Genomic DNA, 25,702 nt, shown 5'->3' with positions numbered 1-25,702 from the left:
CCCTAATAAATACTTTATTCTATTTACCCAAGAAATGAAATACTAATTTTCGTAAATTTAGCTTTAAATTTTTTTAGTGTAACAAAACATTTTCTTAAAAGTTTTCATCCTCTATTGCATTCCCTTAGGGGTTGAATTTCCAGAAACACTGAAATATGTATATTTTTATTTCTAACTGAGAAGTTGTAATGATTCATGCTGAATGTTACTTAACTTAGTTTCTTCTGCCTGGTCCATTGGTGAATGAATGCGAAATTTTCATGCTACACAAAATTTATTCACATTAATTGACATCCGAACTACACACTTGTCATGTAAACAAAACATGGACAGACTTCACTGAACTCTTTGACTTCCAAAAGTAACTTCAAAACTGACTTGTTGCAACATCGCTTTGTATAGAATTTTAACAATAACTTCCAAAATAAAGTATTATTAATTTTGTGCACTTTTGGTGTTACAATTAAAATTTACAAAATGTAAAGAAACTGATGTTACAGCCGAATAAGGTATAAAATACAATATTGAATGACAACCTTTTATAGTAATGTCTTTAGTTTTCCATAGGAAAATCATTCTGAACTTTAATTACAATAATGTCTGTTGTATTTTTTTAGTTACATAATTAATTACATTTTGGATTTGGTTACTAACATTCAGTGGTAGTACAGATCTTATGGTTTATCTGATTACATACATAAAATGCACAAATAAGACCTCAAATTCTGGAAATTGGAGAACTGTGAGATGTAAGCAATCGGAGAGTTAATTAGGAATGTAGTTACAAAGAATATTAATTGCAGAGGAAGACATAAAAGTAAATAACAAATGAAAATACATTGCTTGGTAATAACTTTTAAGCTGTTTCTCAAGATAGTGAGGTCTTCTGCTATTGGATTTTTAGATTACCATTTTGTTAATTAGAAGCATTTATTTTTCATGCTAACATCTATTTAGTCTCTAGTTATTTATTGCTAAGGACGTATTACTTCAATTTCTTGATTAGTTACTTAATTTAGTATATGTACATAATTTTATCAGTGACAACAATCCACCGATAATGATGACAATGCATGTCCTTCTGGAACATTCCACATGCTTTTTCAATGAATATCAAGTTTTTTTTATCAAATAGGTCAGAGTGATATATATAAAGACACACGTACAAGGCCTTAGGAAGCCCTGAATTGTCCAATAACTGTCTGTGCTATCGGACATTTCATATGAGTCCTGGGGGAGGCTGTACCATTATAAAGGCAAATACCTTTTCGTGGTCTAATGAATAGTCCATTAAATTTCAGGCATGCAACCACGCAAGTAAAATTTCTTCCACTGATTTTTTGGCCGTGTATCAATCATCCATCCTCAGAGTAAGTTCCAAGACTGAGACAGTCTCACTATTTTATCCCCCAAATTGTTGAATTTCCCAAAAAGCTGAAACACCTTTTTTTTTTTTATTTTTTTTTTTTTTTTATTTTCTAATTGAGAAACCAAATACCAGATTTCGTAGTTCTAACTTCAAAATTCCCTTAATAGTGATATATTTTAAAAATGTCTTCCATCCCCTATTTCACCCCCTTAAGAATCAAACTTGTGACATCGCTTCTTAAATGATGCATACAGTACAAGCCCCCACACCCTCTCCAAACTTAAAGTTTTTATCCTTAGTGGTTTGGGCTGGACGATGATGAGTCAGTAAATCAGTCTGACCCCATTTCATCCCCTCAGGGGTTGAATTTCCAAAAACAGTGAAACACATATTTTTTCATCTCTAACTGGGGAGCCAAGCACTAGTTTTCAAAGATTTAGTTTTAAAAATGCTTTTGCAATAAAAACATTTTCATAAAACATTTCACCTCCTATTTCACCCTCTGGGGGTTGAATTTAGGGCACACACACACACACACACACACACACACACACACACACACACACACACACACACACAAAAGAAGAAGAATAAGTGACATGCATATGTTTTATTTCTAACAAGGAAGCAAAATACAAATTTTCATAGATTTAGCTTCAAAACTGCTTTCACAATGAAATATTTCCATAAAAACTTTCATCCCCTATTACAGACCCATAGGGATTGAATTTCAAAAAACAGTGAAACGTATTTTTTTAAATTTCTAACTGAGAAACCAAATTTTAATTTTCATTGATTTAGCTTTAAAAATGCTTTCATAATAAAACAATAAAATCTCAGCCCATATTTCACCCTTTAGGGGTTCACTATCTGTGAACGCTGAAACACGTCCTTTTTATTTGTAACTGAGAAGTCAAATACCAATGTTCACAGATGTAGCTTTAAAAATACTTCAGTAGTTCTTTAATAATGATATATTTTCAAAACAAGTTTACACCCATTCCTTAATAGCAAAATTCTTTAAAAAAGTGCATCATCCCCTATTTCACCTCCTTAGGGTTGGAATTTCGAAAAATCCCCTCTTAAATGTTGCCAGTGCTATAAGATCCACACCTTCTCCTAATTTCAAGCTTCTGTCCTTAGCGGTTTGTGCTGGGCAATGACGAGTCACTTAGTCACTCAGTCTGTCAGGACGTTGCCTTTTATATACAGTGATTTCAAACCTTTTCTAATCTTTTTCTTGCTTATATGCTTAAAGTCAGATATTTATCAAATTAAATTAATTTTAACTAAAGTACTATTTCAAGGTATTTTTTACATGAGAATTGAATTCTTTAAAGAATCAGTGGTTTACTGATGTATCTTAATCTGGCATCAACCATACTTTTCCTATAATTAATTTTATATGGTCATTTCCTTAAACCTCTCTATAAGAATGCTGCCCAGACATTTCATGGGTATGGCTTCCTCCAGTAATCGTTTAGCATTTATGTAATCATACAGTAATGAGTCATTCTGCTTATTTACACACAATATGTTGCATTTGTTTATGTTGAGTGTCAATTGCCAGTCTTTGCATAAAATGTTGATCCTGTGCAGATCTTCCTGTAATTCACTATAGTTTTCCAGCATAACAACTTGCCTGTGAGCGATAACAATCTGTGTATAGCCTTTGATGTTGTCCACCTGTCTATCATCACCACTACCTCAGAATGCATCCAAAGTTACTTTTGTGCCTGAAAATCCCTCTCCATTAAGAATAACATGCTGTGTTCTGTTTGCAGGGAACTCTCCAATCAAATCATAAAGCTGATTTGATAATCTATATGCTCATATTTTTTCACTATCTGACAATGCATAACTCTGTCACACCCTTTTTAAAGTCAGTGAACGTGACATCAACCATGGTGCTGGTATCAACTGTGTCCTGGGTCATGTGGATGAGCTGTGCAAGCTGTGATTCATAGAGTCATTACCTGGGGAGTCCATGTTGATCCTTAGAAGGACATTTTTGGTCCCCAGGAAGGCCTTAATATGCAAGCAGATACTTCAGTTTTCCCCTGTTTGCCACTCTAAGAACACAGAAATACCATACCATGTGTATTTTTCATTATGTGTGATTCTGGGATGGGAGGATGATTGGGCTTTAATGTTCTACTGATGAGGTCATAAGATTTGTTATACTAGTTTTGTGTTGTATCATTTACAATAATTACATAAATTACCACTAACAGTGATGGAGGTGAAACCCTGAAATGTGGTGCAAATCTGATAAGGAGAAGTCAGTTTATGGTGAATGTGTTAAAATTTTAAAGATAAGAACTGTTATTACTGATGAATTTGCAACAGATTGTGTATTTTATTGAAAACAGATTTTAAATTGCGTCTCTTAACTAAATTTTGCCCCGAGTTTACTGCACTGCAATCAAGTCTTCCAGTATTATTTAAATGTTGTTTACCCATGTGATATGCATCTCTTATAACGTTTTAATAGTCCTTGTTATTACCACATTTTGTAATGCTCATTGTGATTTAGCATCTATCTGAATTTTATTATCTTACAAATACTCAGAATTCTAAGAAAAATCTTATTTTTGGTCATGACATAAGTCAATATTATTGGTATACCAACTCTGTTTTTGTTACTTTACTACCTTCTTTCATGCCAGTATTGTGTCTTTCATTAACAGTTGTCTGTTTCAGTTTTTTAATTATGGGAAACTCTCGCCCATCTGTGTCTTGTTGCATTATATGTGTTGGTGAAGGACCAGTCATTTCTGTAGTGCCTCTTGACTTGCCTTGGAATGAAACTCTTCTCCTGAAGCCTTCTGTGAAAGAGATCAAAGTCATAAATGATGGACCAATTCCTGCTGCTATTGAAGTTACGCTTGTGAGTTGCATCTATTTTACTACAATACAAATAAAGCAGTAGGATATGATATCAGTGGAAAACAGTTATCCCTTGAGAGTACATAGGGGAGTAAACTTAATTAGCACACTTTGCTTTTATAAAAAAAATTGCATAGTGTCTGCACATATGCGCGCTACTATAGTTTGTACAATCAGTCAGCCTAGTTATGATCATATGTCAATTTACATTAAATACTTTTGAAAGTACTAGCAAGTAATTTATAATTCTGTAAGAGTATTGTGCCTGCACCCCCCTCTCCCTCCACTAATGCAGGTGCTGATACCATATTGCACTTGTGTTCAGTTACTGGACAGAACATTAATATTTAAGAATGAATGTTTTGTTTTTTGTCTGCTATGCATCTTATCCTATACCATTCATCTGATTACAATGAATGCTCAAGTCTGTGAAGGTTTCTGTGGTGGTTATTGCAAAATTTTTTAAGTCTGGCCAATTTAATTTCATTTCTGAATGGTTTTATTCACAGGATATGAACTGTTCAGTACCCATACAAAACATATGTCAGGAGCTTTTAATAAAAATCTATGATATTTCAAAAATAATATGAAGTAGCACATTACAGTGAACTCTCAAACTTTTTTGTTTATTTCAACAGTTTCTCAGAAGGAAAAAAAGTCAATCAAATATAGAAACAAAGAATTACTCTTTGACTCCCTGCATGCCAGTCTCTGCATGTAGCAAATTAAACTGAACTCATTTAAGTGGCATTGTCAGAAGATTTTATCAGTTAACCGGTTCTTTCTGTTTATATATTCCAACATATTTCACCATTCAGTAATCTTTCATGGACATGGAATTGTTGGACCTCTTTATGATTTTAATGTCAACAATATTTAGGGATTTTTGCTAGTTGTAATACACTGGCATTATTAGTGTAAAGTGTTGGATGTTGCTCTGGCAGTTCAGCTAATTTACTTGTTAAGTGACACAATCAAATTAATTTTTTGACTCCATCATTTGCTGAAATAATTTCTGCTTAACTGGTGGACATAGCCACTACCTTGTGCAACTGACTTGTCGATGATATTGTCCCACCAGAGTACTTTGCCACAATGCTGGTTGTTTAATAACTTATCTACTTGTCTCCAGTGAACTGAGTGTCACTGTAAGCTCTCAAATCTTCTTCTCTATCTTAAGTAATTGCATAATTCAAAGCCCCTTTCAGATTTCAGAATATGCATTTCACTTAGTAAAGGTCTCCGGGGACCCATATCTTGAGCTGGTTGATTCAAAGCAAAAGTTATGTCTGGATGAGGTCCTTGAAAGATAACTTGAAACGTCCATTGGCCTTGTGATAGGGGACAGAGGACAGAAGTCCTTTACTTTGGTAATTCTCTTCACATCCAATGATAGTTAAAGTCATATTGAAATCTACTGTTCAAAATCTTATTTGACTTACCATTATCACTCCATCTCCAATTTGTTTTATTTTTACGCCGAGGAAACTGTTAAGGGTAGCTGCTGTTGTACAAAATACACGTTGTAAAGTCTTCAGAAAAGTGGTAATTTCTGCTTGTGATTAAAAACAAACAATGATCTGAAGCACTGTTTTCAAAACATGGCTTTTTCCATGACTTCCATAAAACAGTGGTTTGATCAGTGTGGTTCTTGTTTGAGTCCATAGATACTTCATTTTAAGAGACACATGCAATCTGTATTATCTTTAAAATCATCTAGTTGTTTCTTATGCACTTCATCTTCAACTGTTCCATTTAAAAAGGCTATTGTCACACAAAATTGTTTTAACAACGTTTCCTTAAAGCCAGCTATGATAGCAAAGAATTGTGTCATAGAGTGCTAGAGGAGTAAAGACAACTTCATAATCAATTCCTGCTTTTTGACTGTAGCTTTTAGCAACCAATTGGGCTTTGAAGCAAATATTTCCATCACCTGCAGCTTCAACATAGAATCCAGTGATTTTGCAGTTCTTTGGATTCATAAGATGCCTAACAAACACCCATGTACTGTTTCTATGAAGAGATTCATTTTGTTCATTAGTAGTTCGCATCTGTTTCTCCTTCTCAAGTGACTGAAGTGCTTCAGAGCAAGTTTGGATCTCTGTATTCACCAGCACCAACATTTGTTAGCATCAAGAACTCACCACCTTCTGTGCAGGCCAGCTTTCTTCATTGTCTACTGTTCTCTGGTTTAAAGTCTTCAGAAAATTTAGAAGCTTCTGCTTTCAAGGATTGTGTTGATTGTGTTACTGATACTTTATATTAGGATTCCTCTAGAATCAAGTGTGCCAAATTTTTCTTCACTTTGACTTACTTTGGAAGCAGATTGCTTGTAATATTTGCTCTCTTCTGCTTTGGATATCACATCCAACCATTTCAGTCGTGGAAATTCTTGCAGAGAAATATTGAATTTAACATGATCACTACAGAAACTACAAACTACTCCTGGCTTAAATTTTATGTAATGACTCAAGACCAGATTCCTTTTAGAAGGAATCCTGATTATAAATCTTTGTCATTGACACACCTCTAAGCTGTCCAAAAACAGTTTTGTCACAAACTTTGAGTGGATAGTTTCGATTATATGACAATCAGTGCCAAAAATTCTGAGATGATGAAGATTTGATACTGGCCAGTTTTACCACATTTTCTAAGTGGTTTTGTTTGAAACTGAAGATCTTCTTGTATGATTTGAGATATAGACTTACCACATTTTCTAAGTGGTTTTCTTTGAAATTGAAGATCTTCTTGTATGATTAGAGATATAGAATTCTAAACTGCAAGCTTCTGCCCCAAATCCTCTCAGTAGTGCACTTACATTCAGCATTGAATATGCAGCTTCAATGATTGTACTGTTTTTATGTTTGGTCACACCATTTCATTAATCAGTGTATAATGGACGAATCAGTAATTTTGTTCACTTATCTATGAGCAATTTCTTAACTGTCTTGTTATGAAATTCTTTGTCTCCATTACATGTAAATTGTTTAACAGCATGTCTTTTGGCTTGAGCTTCATTCAAAAATTGTTTATGCAGATCATACTCTTCATTTTTGTGTTTCAGAAAGAAAATCTGATGACATTGACTGAAATCATATTGAGCACTATCAAACAACTGTACTCACTGTTCCATTGATATATGGATTAATTCACTAGTAACTGGAATGATTTACTTGTGTTCTATGCATCTTATGTAATGCATGACCATCACAAGATGCATCATTCAGCTTTCTATATTGATGTTTAGTTTCTTGAAGATATTCTTGATGTGGTGTTTATTTTGCTGAGAAAAACTTTCATCATACACTTACAATATTTCAGAGGACACCATGAATTTCATTTGATTATTCTTTTCTGGTGACCACACATATTCAGCACATACAGTCCATTTTCCTTACAGCCTGTCATAATAATTTAGCCACTGGCTTTTTTGAAATACTAACACTTCTCACTTTTGTAGTCAAACATTGTGTTGTAGTCATTACAGGCAGCTGCTCTGGCTGAGGACAAAACAACACTTGCATCAGGCATATTTAAAAATTTTCGATTCTAGCATTGTATCATTCAGTACATCATGTGATTTCAATGCCAGTTGTTCCTTGACCAGATACACTTTACTGATGCCTATTCTTTTAGTTGTCTTATTGTTTCTTCTTGTTTGTCCCAGTTTTTTGAGATCTCTTGATGAAGGGACACGATATAATAAGTTCTGTAGTGGTACAATGAAGTTACACAACAGTTGGTGATTTAACTTTTGAAACTGCCAGTTTATTGGCATTTATGGAAAGAGAAACACTCTCATTCTCTCATGTGGTCACGTGTAACATTTTGTGTGTGTAATGGGACTTACTGCATCATAAACCGTTCTGATAAATTAATTAAGCTGCCTTAAAGTGTTGCTAGGCAACATAATCAAAACGGTCATACGTGTCTCAATTAAAAAGTAACCTCGACATTTTAAAGAAACTTTTGGTCCATCCCTGTCAAAATCAGTACTTGTCTCAAAATCAACTTCCAACTTAGTGCATTAAGTCCAAGCACATTGGCAAATATTGCATGTGACTCACAGGACAGCCCGATTATGCACTGGCGTGATACACACTTTAAATCAAGCATGCAAGCTTCAGTCACTCCTAATGGGCCAAATGAGTCCTTTGTAATAATGCAATCCCATGCAAAGTCTAACTGGAACTGGATTTGTCTTTATCCAAGTGAAAATCTAAAAATAAAATCCAACGCACAGGTCAGTGAACTGCACATGCGCACTTTTGCACTCCAAGTGATAACTCATCTCAGAGTAAAAGCCGTACATAAATTCACATTTTTTTTATGCATACAAAAATCAGAACACCTTTATATTAAACAGATAAATTATGGCTTACAATTACTAACTAAACATTTCCAACTCTGAATAAACTTCAAGAACTTTTATTTCATAATCAATAAAATTCATCACCTGAGAGAAACTATTTGCTAAAACGGATTCAGATTACAGTCAACTCATGTCTGGATTGTGACGTCATGAATTGACACTTGCTTAGAATGAACTAAATACCTGTACTGAAAAATACTGTCCGTTGAGTGATTCACAGACTTCTATAGCAAATTTGGGTACCCCTTACATTGCTAGAGCATGCGCTGCTTCCTGGACTGGGGTAGGCGCGCCAGCCCTAGATCGAATTCACCCGGTGGATTACTGATGAGGACCAGTGTGCCGGCCAGCCTGGGTGTGGTTTTTAGGCAGTTTTCCACATCCCATTAGCTGAATACTGGACTGGTCCCCACGTCCCACCTCAGTTACACGACTCGCAGACATCTGGACATGTTTGCACTATTCCATGGCTTACACTAGACGCAGACAGCTGGGCTTCACTCATTCTGTCGTGGGCTGTATGAGGTGGCGGCAAGAAGGGCATCTGGCCACCCCTTAAAATTAACCATGCCAAATCCATCCTTAACTGTGCCAACCCTGCGCAAAATGTGGGGCAAAGGCACTAGCAAAAGAAGAAGAAGAAGTCATTGAAGAGAATGGCAGCTGCAAAAGTTGCTGCAGAACTGAATGTCACATTTGTGAATCCTCTCAGCACCAAAACAGTTGAAAGGAAGCACTATAAGTTGGGAATTGTAGGGCAAGTTGAAATTCAAAGACTGTACATGAAGCATGCAAATGCCTGTAACAAAAAACGTGGTGCCAAAGCCATAAAACCTGGACTATCGAAAATGGAAGTCAGTCATTTGGTCAGATGAGTCTTGTTTCACACTGTTTCCAACTTCAGACTGAGTTTAGATCCATAGTGTGAAAAATGGCAGTGGTATGTGACCATTTTTGGCTGATCATGTCCATCCCTATTAAGAAATAAACAATTATTTGCTCACTGACAATTTTGCCTTGTTTTCCTGTACTGTATATCGTGAATATTCCTTTAAAGAAAATATTTCCAGAAAAATCAAAGAGTATTATCATCCATAGTGTGAAAACTATTGAGTGGATAATAAATATTAATGAAGTAAAATATGAATTAGAAAGTTGCTATTTTGTGTAATTATCAAATATGTTGTATTAATAGTACAAGATAGAATAAAGAAAAAATTGTATTAATGTCAGAAGTGGTTAAGAACAGGTAGGGCAGTTCCACTTTGGTCTATTACATGACTATCATAACACTGGTTGAGTAGAGGAGGAGCCAGCAGGCTGCACAAAGGATGGAAAGTGGAGCTTAATGGAGTTAAAGCCATTTACCTGATGTGAGTTCTCATGTCAAGCTGGGCACTCTGAGATGAGGAGTAGGTCCATGTGTTTGATCTGTGGAAACACCTATGGGTAACTTCAGCCCTTGGTGGCTGCAGTGTGTGAAAGGGCCAGTGAGAATCAAGTTATACTCGTAGTTAATACTATGAGAATTCAGATTACACATTTATATTTGACCAATGAAATGAGCTTCCTGTCATTTCTCAGCATTCTGTACGGCTTGCAGAGTTACAGCAAAGGAACTAAGAACATATACACTAATAAGTCAAGCTTTAATTACTTTTATCTTAGTTTGATGTGCTAGAGGTGCCACCAGCTAATATCCAAGCAGCATTACAGTATGTTAGGAGCTCCCCTCTAACTCAATGGCGACTACCATTAAAAATTCATGTGAAATATTCTCAGCAATAAACAGCTGATATCCCCACACCTGTAGGTCTTGGTTGTGCCTGGGCATGATTTTTTTCAATGAAGATTTAATATTGTTCTTCTTTACCTCTTATTTTGCCAACTGTTGCATTGAATGCAATGATGTAAGACTTGGTCCAGTTTCTTGAATAATATACCGACACCTATTATATAAAAAGGGTGTTAACAGATAAGTGGGAAACCTCTAGATAATGGGTAGATGACTTTATGATTTTTGTAGTTACAAACACTTTTTTGTTGTTACATGTTTGCTTCATTTCTGTGATTTTGTTTTCAAATTTCCTGCTTGGTTCTACAAGTTCTTTTTCTTTTCAAATGTTGTTCTTTTTGGATGTGTTAAGTCAAAGTCATGTTATGTTTATCTTATTTACCATTGTACTATAGGAAATAAGCAAATGCTTTTAGTATTGCAAACACAATCAGTAGTGGAAATAAACTCTGCAGTTTTTATTGGACTAGTGTTTAGTGTGTACTGAACATTCTTCCCCCACCAGGAATCGAGTTACCTATTTCTGAGAGGGGCAGCCCTGAACAAGCGTGTGTTGTTGATTTCAGCTGGTGACTGATGAGTTATGTCCTACTTCCGGTCATGGGTGTGGTGCTTGCTTGATAAAATTCTTATTGGACTAATGTTTACTGTACATTTATGGCTAAAATGTATTCTAATTGGCATGCACCCAATGTATGAACCTGCAAATTGCAATTTATCTAAAGCTAGAAGATTTCCTAGTAGGAATTTACCAAACAGTAAGACCCTTCAAAGAATTTATGAATGTATTATGGATACAGGCTGTTTCTAGAAAATATCATTTCATTGTTAAAACACCAGACTTAAAAGATTGAGTACTTCATCATATTGAGGACAATAATGGCAGCAGTAGCATGGAAATGCAGAAACTGCGAATGTTAGTCATGTGACAGTGTGTAAAGTCTAAGGAAAGGAACTCCTTTATCCTTGCCAACTACAGAGGGTACAAGATTTTACTGAAACAGATTTTTGGTTCAGAAAAGCTCTTTTATATTTGGTTACTAGGGATGTGTGCTCCTGGCCAACACTTTGTGTTTACTGTACTATTCACTGATGAAGCAAAGTTTACCAGGAATGGAGTGCAGAATTTTCACAATGCTCATGTGTGGTCAAATGACAGTCCTTGTGCAGTGTCGCAAATAAGATGTCAATAACAGTCTACCATAATGGATGGCCTGGTGTAACTGGAGACAGATTCATTCGAAATTTCATTTTCTGTCGAGCACTGACTGTAGCATCTTACAGGAAATTTTTAAAGAAACGTTTAAATATTTTGCTGAAAGACTTCCCACTACACTTACATCAGAGTGTGTAGTTCATGCATGGCAAGGCTCTCCCCCATTTTGCTCTGCAAGCAAGAACAGTTTTAAATCTCCATATTTGAAGTAAATGCATTGTTCATGGGGTGACAACATCTTATCCTGCTTAATCCTGTGACCCGAATCTATCAGACTTTTATCTTTGGAGGAATTTGAAGGACATAGTGTGATGTTACAAATGTTCAAGGTCTTCACCACTGTATTCAAGAAGGTTTTCATCTGATGCAGCAGACACCTGGAATATGGGAGCAAGCAAGATAATCCACAGTACGCCATTTAGAAACTTGTTTTAGAGCTAATGGTAGTCATTTTGAGCATTTCATTTAGCCATCACAAGACAGCCCTTGAAAAAAAAAAAAAAAAAAAAAAAAAAACCTCACCTGTGGAAACTAGATGGAAATTTGAAAACAAAAAGTCAGAAGTGAAGCAAGCGTTTGAAAACAAAATAGTGTCTGTAGTAAAATGCCACCCTTAAATGTGTGAGAAGAGGGAAGCATTTTAATTACCACTAATGCTGAGTGAGAAAAAAATATACAGTTTCTCTAGTTGTGTCTGTAGTTCGACAGTAGTAATAATGAATTCTCAATCATACCTTTGGAGCAATTTAATAGTTCGGACCTCTACCAAGTACAAAGATGAACGAAAATTAGAAAATTTCAGTCACAGTTAATGAAAGTTTACACAGTAACTTAGCTGCTCCATATTATGAAATACTCAGCTTTGATACCCTTGGGGTTGTTGTGTTAGAAAGTCCAGCATTCAGCATCACTACTGTACTAATTTTTAAATAAAACGCAGAGTATAACACTTTTCTTGTCTTATATTGTGACCGAATATCATGTACATTGGCGGAATATACACTGGACAACTGACAGCCTCTGAAAGATTCTCACACAAATAGATTCCAAAAGACAATCATGCAGACTGACTTCATAGCTCATGTGCCACTTCCTTTTATATAAAACTAAACAGTTGAATACATTGCTAAATGTAAGATTTACAAAATAACAATTGAAAGACATGAGATGATTTTAGCTACTTACATCAGAAAATGGGCCACATATTGCCCCACAAGTCCTGATATTCAGTTTGGAAAAGTTAACTTAATTTTGTACACTATTTCAATGCATTTTACAGTGCAACAATTTAAATTACATTTTAGTAAATTCTAAACAAATCACATTGAATTAAAATTTGTATTTTGGTTTGCTCTCGAGTAGAGCAATCATTTTAAATAATCATAATGAATAAACATCATGGGTTTTCAGAAATAGAACAGAAGTAAATTTTCAAGAATATGTGGTGCAATATGACTGCACAGTTCATATCACAAAATTTTGAAGTTGGGTTGTTAACAAGCGGTTTACTCCCCTTAGCTGCAAATATAAATCGGGTAGCATACTAATATAAAATTTAATCTGGGATAATAAACTCATTTGTACTAATTTTTTAAAGGGCAGTTCACTACTGGAATTGGGTATAGACCTAATAGTATAAAGTCTAGAAAGTCAAAATTCAAGCTAAAATGACCTCTTCAGAGAATGTTGACATGAGGCAGGAATTTCAGATAGGATTGGGAAGGTAGTCCCATTTCAGTAGCCACAAAATAAAATAAAAGATGACAATATGTGTATAAGAGCATTTTTGCTTCATTTCAAGTCCTCTCTCTATTTTCCAGGGGTTTTCCACATATTAGTTAATGTCCTGTATATATATTCCATCAGTGAATACAGCCTTAACTAGATAACATCAGGCTTCTGTGAAGTCAAAATGGCCAACCCAAAACCTCTGCCTACAAACCCAGCCAAAGAATGATAGAATCAGAATGATATTTCATTTGTTTTATTAATCATTACATGGAATGTGGGAGCGAGTAAGATAAACCACGATGTGGCGTTTAGAAGCCTGTGTTAGAGCTAATGGTAGACATTTTGAGTATTTTGTTTAGCCATCAGAATACAACATTTAAAAAGAAAAAGTACCTGTGGAACCAAAATGAAAAAAAAAAGACAGAAATGAAGCAAACATTTAAAAACAAAATAGTGCCCGTAATTACAAAATAAAAAAAAGAGAAGATGACCATATGTATGCAGAAACATTCTCCATGAACTTCCCACATATTAGTTAACACCCTGTATATATAGGCCGTCAATGAATACAACATTAACTATACCTTGGAGCTTCTGTGAAGACAAAATGTCCAACACTAAACCTCTACATACAAATCTATCCAAAGAATGATAGAATCATAATGACATTTCATTTTTGATTAATCATTATATCTATTGTCAGAATTATATGTTCATTGAGGATGTTGTGCTTCTACAAGTAAGCCAGTGATGCTAGGAGGTTATATGTCTGTATCTGCAGTAGTATTTCTTGCATTTTGACTATATGTGTCATCCCTCAGTGTGGTTATCCAAATACAAATAAAATAACAAGTGCACACAATATTTTGGCCCTCTTCTATGTGAACTTTTTTTAGGATTTTCATTTGTGGGTATCATTCATTTGTAAGGACACGAAGGATACACATCATTCCTCTGGAGTGATATATAACAGCACACCTCTTGATCCCGTCACCCAAACAAAACATAGTATATAGGCTGCCAGCCTATTCAAATGTTGTGTTTAAAGCCGTATCCACAAACTATTCTCCATCATGAAAGCTGACTGCAACAGTTGTGGGAACTACAGTTATTTTAGCACATCATCAGGTGATCACTACCTCCGTGAAAACCAGTGGCAGTATATGTAGTATTCAAGTGGATCATCAGTTATATTTGATTACAAACTAATCCATAGGTGTAATAATATTCTCACTTCTGTTTTTGCTGTGATCTTATTATATGATAGTGGGGTATTTTGTGTAAGTTTAGTTTCAATAATAAGACAGAAGTTTCTTTCACATACTGCTTTCAAGATATATATTTTTAATTTATTATTATCAGTCAGCATGCTAAGATGGCGAAAACACTTTTCTGATGCACTCTGTGGATACCATTTGTAGTGTAACGGATTTGTGAGCATCACACTGCATATTTTGAGAATGACTTGGAGTGTTGTCACACTTCCATGAATGCCATTAATAGTGATAACCATAGCCTATTTAATCTGTTGTAAAAAGTTAAACAATTTATGAACATTTGGAGAAATAATTGTATTCCACGTGCTACTTGACTGTAGTTATCCATAGAGCTGGAGCATGAGAAATAATTTTTTGTTGTAAATATTCTATGTTTAAAATAAAATTTGAATATTAATTAGTGCCTCAAGAAACTGGATATGGCATTTTAGTCCTCCTTCCATTGCTAAAGAAATTCTCTTGAACATTGAATCCTGTCTGAGTTTCCAGCTACAGCTGCCACTGAGGAAAAAAATTATCAGAGAGAGTCCTTACTGTACCTGACAACAGATCAATGTAGTCTCTCAGAATTCGATTGGTAGACATCCCTAAGATCTTCCTCAAGTGTTTTCATGTTAGAAAGCTTCCCAGCTGAAAATACCACACCTGTACAGTATCCTGTTACTAGTGCGTGTGAGTGTGAGTGTGCTGAGAGTGGTGACTGTGTTGAGAGTGGTGTCGCCACATACGTGTGTTTGAATCGGTCACCAACTGTGTCAGTGTGGGTCAGTTGCTGGAGGCTGCTGTGTGCGGTGTGTGCATGGTGCAGTCTCTGCCACACTTTCTACCGGTGAATTGGGTATGTATATGTGCTGAGCAGCGCTGACTGTCTCTCTATATTATTCTAGTTTGTATCATACACACCGTTGTTCTGTGTCTTGCAGAGTCTGAAGATGTATATTGTTCAGGAGTTACGAGTAATGTCATATTTGTGTGACTTGGATCAATTTTATTTATTACTTGGTTAGTACACTCTCAAACCTCAGAGTCGAAGGTTCATTATTTATAACTTTGGCACAATTTACTTCACAGATTTGATTTCTGTAATTTGGCTTTGTTCTTTGTGCAAAATGCAGCTTACCAGTTGACTCAGGAACTTAACAGCATTCATGTATCTGTAACTCTTCTCATGATATTCATCCTTCCCCAGTGACTGTTGGCAATCTGTTCATCAATAAAGGTATTGCAGTACATAATGTAGCCAAAACAGTCAGTTTAACACAAGAAAAAACATGTCATAATACTGAAATCCTGCTTGAGAAACCCTCATATCTATCTTACTGCTCAATTAAGTCCTGATTTTATTTATTAAATTTATCAGAAATGAGAAAAAGACCTCTTCTAAATGTTTTGGCTCCCAGAAAGTAGTTTTGTTTGTGTAGGATACATTCCTGAGTAGTCTCTATGAGTTGGCTTAACATTAAACTTTTGATGGTGGTGGTGTGACAGAATGCAACATTCAACACAACATCTGGAATGGAAATGTGTTGACAATATAGGGAAGTATCCTCTAGGAAGAACAGAACTTTTCAAAACTTTCAGATTGACTCTGTTATATTGTTTATTCATCTCTCTCTCTCTCTCTCCCATTCCCCTTCCTCCTTCCCTCCATCTCTTTCCCCCCTCCCTTCATTTCTCTCTCCTTCTACCCCTCTCTCCATGTATGTGTATGTTCACTTTCTAAGAAGAGCGAAGAGGAGAAATTCTATTTTTTTCCTTTGTCTGTGTGAATATCTTTTAAGTTTTCGCATTTTCCAATTTTTAGATCAAAACCAAATCACCCTGGAGCATCAGCCCCACATGTTTTATGATAAATCCAGATGAAACCAAACTTATTGAAGTCGTGATATATCTGACTGATACTGGTAACTACAGTGACACCATGGAGATAAAAGTCACAAACAGCAGAACCATTACTGTAAACTTAACAGCAATTGGAATTGGAACCAGTATAACTGTTGAACCTCCTATTTCTACTGTGGATCTTGGCTTACTGTACATGTGAGTACTGTTTGATTTGTATAATGATTGAATGCTATGTGCACTTAGTTAATGTCTTACCATTTTACATGATGTCTCAAAAGAAAGTTCATATTTGAAGAGTTCTCTGTGCATGCATGACAAATCAGTGGTGTGTGTGTGTGTGTGTGTGTGTGTGTGTGTGTGTGTGTGGGTGGGTGGGTGGGGGTGGGGGATATGTTTATTGCTTGCTTGGCCTTTAGGATTCAGTTGATATGGAGTGCTTCTCAGGAGTGTATCATGCATTCTGTTGCATTCTGTGTGCAAGAATTTTACAAAGACAGTGATTTGGGGACTGTAGCATGGAGGAAATTTTGCACCAATCGTGGATTGTGTGATGCAAATGATGCTCCAAGTGTTCCCCTTATCTGGAAATGGGTCAAAACGTTTGAGGAGACTGGTCCAACACTGGCCAAACTGAAATCCAGGTGCTCAGTGCCATCAAGAATGGGCAAATCTGTGGAGGATGTAAATCAGTCTGTTTTTAATGATCCTAACCTCTCCATTCATAAGCATGCAAGTTCTTTAAATGTGCATAGGTCAATACTCCACTGAATTCTGCAAAAAGGCCTTAAACTACTCCCTTACAAAATCCAGTTGGCGCAAAAATAAAACCCTCAGGATGCCAAATATAGGCTGCAGTTTGTTAATGATGTGACTGAGTGTCCTTCATTTAACAACATATTTTTTTCTGACTATGCTGATTTTCACCTGAATGGTTATGCCAGTAAGCAAAATTGCTCTACCATAGTGCAACAAATCCTAAACAGAACCATGAGAAACCCCTTCATTCACCAGTAGGTACTGTATGGCTTGTGATGTTGGCTACAGGAATAAGTGGCGGATGAGAGCAATTGTGCAGTTGCTGTGAATTTGGAACATTATGTGACAATGTGAAATGATTTTTTGTGCCTTAATTGCAAAATTTTCTCGTTTAAGAGAAATTTGTTAACAGTGAGTGTAGATTTAAGTGTCAGGAAGTCTTTTCTGAAAGTTTTGTATGGAGTGTAGCCCTGTTTGGAAGTGAAACATGGACAATAAATAGTGTAGACAAGAAGAGAATAGAAGCTTTCGAAATGTTGTGTTACAGATGAATGCTGAAGATTAGAGGGGTAGATCACATAACTAATGAGGAGGTACTGAATAGAATTGAGAAGAGGAATTTGTGGCACAACTTGACTGGAAGAAGGGATCAGTTGATAGGACATGTTCTGAGGTGTCAAGGGATCACCAATTTAGTATTGGAGGGCAGTGTGGAGGGTAAAAATTGTAGAGGCAGACCAAGAGATAAATACACTAAGCAGATTCAGAAGGTTGTAGGTTGCAGTAGGTACTTGGAGATGAAGAAGCTTGCACAGGATAGGGTAGGATGGAGAGCTGCATCAAACCAGTCTCTGGACTAAGACCATAATAACAGCAACATAACCAAAGATCATGGTTTCAGCAAGGTGGAGCCACAGTATACATGTCCGATGTGTTTATATTGCGAGTTCATAAAATTTTCCCTGGTAAATTGATTTCCAAGAGGGGTGACATAAATTGGCTCCCATACAGTCCAGATTTGAGCCCCATAGATTTTTTCGTATGTGTGTATGTCAAATCTAAAATGTAATCTGACTTCTTTGGAGTGAAGTGGCAGCCATCCCAGTGTCTACATGCCCAGCCTTCATGGAATATTTTGTTCATTGTTTAAATAAGTGCCATAACCATGCTTGATTTCATTTAAATGACATTATTTTTAAGAAGTTAATTCCTAAACTGTGTATTTCAATAATAAATACAGGCTTTGTTGATAGACTTTGGCCCCTATTTTATTTTGAGTTCAAATATAAACATTTGTTTGAGGTACCCCGTATAGATGTATGATTTGCTTTCCTGCTTATTTCACTTATGGATTTCACCAGATTACTACACAGATTCTAAAATAGTGCTCTGAATTAATGTATGTTATTCTGTAACTTATATTCATTGAATTGTAACAATAAGCATTTATCCATGCTATTGCGAAGCTGCTTGTCGAAAAGGAAGAAAAACTAATGTTTTAGACTGCAATCCTATCTCTCTTTTAACAAGTTTCTCCGAAGTACTAGAGAAACTGAGGCACAGGGTACTTGTACATCACCTGAATATTAATAACATTCTGTTTCAGAGTAAGTTTGGTTTTTCAAAAGGCCTGTCAACATATGACACTGTATTATCCCTTATCTGTGAAATTTTGGTAGCACTAACTAATGGAATCTTTTATGATTTTGCATTTAAAATTGAATTTTATGCTTAATGATGCCTGTGGAACTTGTGAATGTAACAGTGTGTTTTATAAAAAATAAGTACCTTATTGTTTTATGTATTTTCTGTGTATTTACCAGTAATCTATTTTTTGTCTTGAAAATGGCAGTGAATTACAAAATTCTGAATGTAACAGTGTGTTTTATAAATGCTTGGTATCCCATCATTTTATATATTTTCTGTATACCGTATTTACACAAATCTAAGCCGCACTCGAATCTAAGCCGCACCTGAAAAATGAGACTCGAAATCAAGGGAAAAAAATTTCCTGAATCTACACCGCACCTGAAATTTGAGACTCGAAATTCAAGGGGAGAGAAATAGTAGTTAAGCTTTACCAGGTAGCCGTTGCTACGCGTCAGGTGCTCCATCCGTATTTATATGGGTACCCTTCCTTTTTCACGTGCTTCATCTGGTTTGAATTGATTGCTTATTTTTCTTTGATCTGGTAAGTGCCATTCTCTGTGCTATGGGTGTTTACGTCACTCTTAGCTGAAAATGCATTACTGTACTGTGTCATGCATTGTTTGTCGCATTCTGATAATGAGTGTTTACGGCCTGTCGCCGCTCGCGGCATGGCTTGCTTTTGTGCGCGCTACTGCCGCTTACAATTTTTAAAAAAAAAGAGGAATCGTCTCATTAGCAAAACAATGGCAAGAGACTGCTATTTGTCGTTACTTACACTGCTGCTTTCTTTGATAATGATCAACAAGAACCAAATAATAGACTGTATATGATAGATGTTTTGAACGAGAGTGTAGCGAACATTTTTCTCCATTTCAAAATCTTTGCAGACACCTCTTTACTGGTACATTACATTCTGCACAGAAATTAGAGTCATCTTAGATTTAAAAATCTAGTCAATTACCATGCTTCATTTCTGACCCTATCACTATCAGGCATAAGAATAATACGAATATAAACATGACATGATATGTAGATTCTTCCGCGTTTGCTGTTGTCTCACTCTAGTTTCGTAATTTATTAGGCAGACGGGATTTAAATGAGATAGCAGCAAACACGGAAGAATACATGGCAAAATGTTTATATTTGTATTATTCTTATAGTGAACAGAATACTGTATGTGATTCACAATTCATAAAAGTTCCTACTAGCAACCATCTCTTCTCACAGGTAGGAAAAAATTCAGAACGTATAGTTGGCCATATTGACAACATCCCAACAGTCTTGCCAGTCGGATTTTCGTAGTACATTGAAATGCTGCTACATTCGACGATGAACAATACGGAATTTGTATTTACTTCATTGGATAGTGTATGAAAATGCAGTGGTCGAAACTTGGGGTGGAGAAAAAAGCTCGTCTTCCACCCCTTTTTTTTTTACTGACGCAGAGGTTTTGGTGCCAGTGTTTATTGTTGTGCCTGCAAAGCATGTCTGTGTAGAGCTAAATATATTTGATGGCAGAAGTTAGTTGTGGCGGCACCTACCAATATTTTTCAGAACTTCCGCTTGCTTTGCACTCGATTCTAAGCCGCAGGCGGTTTTTTTTATTACAAAAACCATAAAAAAAGTGCGGCTTAGATTTGAGTAAATACGGTATTTAGTAGTAATTTAAGGGTCATTGCAAAGGTCATGGCAATCATCTTTTGTCTTGAAAATGGTAATGAATTTAAAAAAATCTTAAATATGTGAATGGAAGGTTAGTTCATATGTAAACATGACGTATAGGGAGCTTGATGAACACACACACTGCAATAAAGATCTAGAAGGAGAAGAAATACAAAACAAATTTTGTCATTTCAAATGTGTTCTACTGTCAGTTGCAACAGTACACAATAGTATAGACGACCAACATGGACCTATGACACCTTAGAGTCCCGCAAAAGGGCCTCCCAACAAATCCATCACACACTGTCAACGCAGTGGAAGATGCTGAATACCCTTGGCCTCACCATGAGTAAATCATCAGGTCCCATGCATCACTACTGTGGCAATGTCTTCACATGTTCAAAAGTTTGTTCCACACCATGGCTGTTTCAGTTTTGGTACGAGGTCAGAATTGCGAAGTGATAAGTCTGGCAATTATGGTGAATGATCCTGTATTTCCCATCCCTGTTGCATGGGGAGATTCTGCACACACACACACACACACACACACACACACACACACACACACACACACACACAGTCATATGGGGTCTCGCATTGTCCAGAATAATTAATGCACCAAGTAGATGTTCAGGACATTTCTCCCATGATGGGTGTCATTGCAGGAAAGTGCAACAACAGTACAGTGCATTAACGGTTCCTCCACATGGGGCAAAATTGCACAAAATCAGTCCTGTAATGTCGTAGGCTATGCTAACCATTAACTTGACAGGAGAGGGACTGCAACAAAATTTGTGCCTGTGTCATACAAATGGACGATGCTATTCTACAGACTGGCATTTCTGTTCCAGGTCATAGTCCCTGGCCCAAAATTCATCTTTAGTGATGATTCTTACAAGTATATTGTCTCCTTCCTCATAGCCTTATAGATGCACTGACATGTCCACTTTTCCACTTCACTTATTGGTTGCAGCAACATTACACACGTGTAGCTCCTCTTGTAAAATCCTTGTCTTCTTCAATACCAGTATAGTGCTGTGATTCTGCAGCATCCATTGTGACTGTCAGCTGAATGGATTGGAGCTGCAAATGCTTCTGCTCACTGGCTCTCATCATCTAACTCGAGTATGATCTCCTACCCTTTCTTTTTCCAGATTCGTGGGCTGAACACCTGTTAAAGTGCATAAATATAGTACTCTTGATGCTGCTGACCAACGAGAACAAATGTTAACCAGAGTACAGCCTAGGAGACTGAAGTCAAATGATGAATCAAATGTGTGTGTTAAGTTCCTTAAAATTCACAAGTTTTTATTCTTAGCTGAATGCAGTTCATTGGTAGTATCTTCCAAACAGTTACATGCCATTTTAATTATTGCTCAAGCCCACAGTAGTAATACTGAACATGGTATATAAATTTTAATAAAAGTTGCTTAATGCTGAAAAAAATCAAGTGATATTTAGCAAATTGATCAGTTTGCTAAAATATAGCCTAATTTCAGTGATATAAAGTTCACTCAACACTAGCACATATATAAACAAGAGCCCACAGTATCATTTCAGCGGCTAGTGTGGCAGCCCTTGAATGGAAAAAAGAGTTCCACAGCTACAACATTTCAGCAAAGTCCCATTTCCTTACAAAAATGATCACCCAAAGACAAAATACATGAAAAACACAAGTCCCTGGTGTGTTCCACACTGAAAATATCCTAAGTTCAGTTTCTTTGCGAAAAGTTCTATCTTCCATTTGGATGCATATGCAAAATTTGGTCAAGTTCAACAATTCTGGGACTGCAAAAAACTAACACCAAAGTGTTGCATCGAAGAACACAGGTCTGGCCTTGGAAAAGGCGCGCAGAAGTCAGTTCAGGAGCTTCGTGTCAGTTCTGCTTAAATACCCTTGATCCAAGCTACATCACGTAACTGCTTTCCATTGGTCACCACTTCTTTGCATAACTTTGTACATAGAAGAGCAATCTTAATTTTGTTTGCACCATTATATTCACACCCTAATTCTCATAAAGAAGCACACATTACACAAATTTGTAGCTGCATTAGTTTGCCCAGAAATAATGTTTTGCAATTATCTTTGCAGAATGCAAAAATAGTTATGTCCATTTGTGCCACTAAATAACATTACAGTTCTTTATAAAGAACTATTTTCAATATGAATGTGAAGCAGTCTTTCAGAAGCACTGATCAGAATATACATATATACAAAGGTTAAACAAATATGGACAAAACTATGGAGAAATGATTAATAAACAAAGGCAACATGTCATAATAATTACAAATATCACAAGATAACCAAGTTGAAATGTGTGTAATGACACTCGCTATCATACACTGCCTTGCTGTTCATGTATCTGCCTTGTATTATTTCTTTTACCTAATTATTAGCAACAAATTAATAAAATTGGTATTTTACCAGTGAAATAGTGATGCTGAAAAATATACAAGTGTGTGAGTCATTGCATTTTGATTAGATCTTTAAAATGAGCACTTGCTCTGCTGTGTACTTGCGTTCGTTCAAAAGTTATAAATTATTCAGTAAGTTGCACATGTTGCAGATTTGTTTATTTAATATCTTTCAATGTAAAATTCATATAAATTATATCAGTGTCTCAGCTGATTCATGTCAATCACCTCATTCATTTGCCTTATTGTACTTTGTTGTACTAATTAGCATTTGTGTGTAATCAGTGCAAGAGTTGATAAAGTATAGTCTTGAAGCTGCGTGCTGGAATGATGTAAACCCTCATGACATTACTGATAGGTTCACGTGGGGTGACCTGTCACTGACCACTCGCCCGCCACCATCTTTCATCTCATTCTCACCCCCTGCCTGGATGAGCCGACCTCACCGGTCGCCGTGCGTGTGCCCTTTAACGTGCACGTGCCCGTAAATGTGACCCGTGATCAAACTTCACTCTCCAAACGACAACAAATGATGCACTCCTTCCATGCTGAACTACAGTCTTTACATAAGAACTCTGAGTCAGGTAACAGCCATCCTGAATGGTTGCTCAAGTCACACTGTGGTCTCTCTTCATGATTTATTTGCCTGTAAAGGGCAGCCATGTAGCATCACATAACATTGCTGTGCATTCTTGGGGAGACTTCTGATGCCATGGAATGTGCATAGTTTGTAATGTACTATTGCAAACTGTTGCAATTGACAGTGAAATATGTTTACAATGACAAACTTTTTTTGTCATTTTTTCTTGTGCTACCGTATTTACTCGAATCTAAGCCGCACTCGAATATAAGCCGCACCTGAAAAATGAGACTCGAAATAAAGGAAAAAAAATTTCCCGAATCTAAACTGCACCCGAAATTTGAGACTCGAAATTCAAGGGGAGAGAAAAGGTTTAGGCCGCACATCCAAATCAAATCAAACTTGGTCCATTGTAAAATAAGACACAATTTAGGTCGTATGAATGACGATACAGCTGCAGTAGTTTGGTTCGAGTCGTAAGCTTAGCATGCGGGGAAGACGCATGTTTAGCATGCGTCAGGCTCTCCGTCCGTATTTATACGGGTACCCTTCCTTTTTCACGTGCTTCATCTGGTTTGAATCTATTGCTTATTTTGCTTCGATCTGATAAGTGCCATTTTCTTTGTTACTCTAAGCTGAAAATGCATTACTGTACTGTGTCATGCATTGTTTGTCGCATTCTGATAGTGCGTGTTTACGGACTGTCGCCGCTCGCAGCATAGCTTGCTTTTGTGCACACTACTGCCGCTAACAATAAAAAAAAAAAAGAGAGAGGAATCGTCTCATTAGCGAAACAATGGCAAGAGACTGCTATTTGTTGTTACTTACAATGCTGCTTTCTTTGACAATGATCAACAAGAACCAAATAATAGACTGTGTATGATGGAACATGTTCTGAACGAGAGTTAGGCGAAAATTTTTCTCCGTTTGAAAATCTTTGCGGCCGCTTCTTTAGTACATCAAATTCTGCACAGAAATTAGAGTCATCTTAGATTTGAAAATCTAGTCAGTTGCCGTGCTTCATTTCTGACTGTGTCACTTAATACGAATATAAACATGATACGTATATTCTTCCACGTTTGCTGTTGTCTCACTCTAGTTTCGTAGTTTATTAGGCAGGCAGGATTTAAATGAGATAGCAGCAAACACGAAAGAAAACATGGCAAAATGTTTATATTCGTATTATTATTATGGTGAAGAGAATACTGCATGTGATTCACAATTCATAAAAGTTCCTATTAGCAACCATCTCTTGTCACAGGTAGGAAAAATTTCAGAACGTAGAGTTGGCCATATTGACAAACATCCCAAACGGTCTTGCCAGTCGGATTTTTGTAGTACATTGAAATTCTGCTGCATTCGAAGATGAACAATACTGAGTTTGTATTTACTTCGTTGGATAATGTATGAAAATGCAGTGGTCGAAACTCGGGGCGGAGAAAAAAAAAGCTCGTCTTCCACCTTTTTTTTAAAAAAAAAAATCTATTTACTGACGCAGAGGTTTTGGCGCCAGTATTTATCTTTGTGCCTACAAACCATGCCTGTGTAGCACTACATATAATCGACGGCAGAAGTTAGTTGTGGCGGCACCTACCGACATTTTTCAGAACTTCTGCTTGCTTTGCACTCGATTCTAAGCCGCAGACGGTTTTTTGGATTTCAAAAACCGGAAAAAAAGTGCGGCTTAGATTCGAGTAAATACGGTATATCGTTATGGCAGTGTGTGTGTTTATCCATTTCCCTATGTGTAATGTTTACATATGAAGTAACCTTCCATTTCCATACTTCGTAATTTTTTAATTTGTTACTGTTTTTGAGACAAAAAAGGTTCTCTTAACTTTTTCAATGAGCCTCATATTTGTGAAAATTGCCTGTAACTTTCTCTGTTTGTGACATTATCTACATCTACATTTATACTCCGCAAGCCACCCAACGGTGTGTGGCGGAGGGCACTTTACGTGCCACTGTCATTACCTCCCTTTCCTGTTCGCGTATGGTTCGTGGGAAGAACGACTGCCGGAAAGCCTCCATGCACGCTCGAATCTCTCTAATTTTACATTCGTGATCCCCTTGGGAGGTATAAGTAAGGGAAGAAATATATTCGATACCTCATCCAGAAATGCACCCTCTTGAAACCTGCACAGC

General features: G+C 36.4%; 1 protein-coding gene across 1 annotated transcript in view; it reads left to right on the top strand.

The window, feature by feature from the left end:
* The first annotated feature begins 3,624 nt into the window (after positions 1 to 3,624).
* The window catches only part of LOC124795676, a 37,485-nt gene continuing 15,407 nt past the window's right edge, over positions 3,625 to 25,702 (top strand). The window contains exons 1-4 of the mRNA XM_047259748.1: positions 3,625 to 3,723; positions 3,906 to 3,991; positions 4,073 to 4,259; positions 16,454 to 16,689. Coding sequence (XP_047115704.1) covers positions 3,625 to 3,723; positions 3,906 to 3,991; positions 4,073 to 4,259; positions 16,454 to 16,689 — 608 coding nt within the window. The remainder of the gene's footprint in view (positions 3,724 to 3,905; positions 3,992 to 4,072; positions 4,260 to 16,453; positions 16,690 to 25,702) is intronic.

The sequence above is a fragment of the Schistocerca piceifrons genome, chromosome 4, assembly GCF_021461385.2.
Source record: "Schistocerca piceifrons isolate TAMUIC-IGC-003096 chromosome 4, iqSchPice1.1, whole genome shotgun sequence".
NCBI lineage: Eukaryota > Metazoa > Arthropoda > Insecta > Orthoptera > Acrididae > Schistocerca > Schistocerca piceifrons.
The sequence above is the reverse complement of the archived record's forward strand: the minus strand, read 5'-3'. Positions and strand labels throughout refer to the sequence as shown.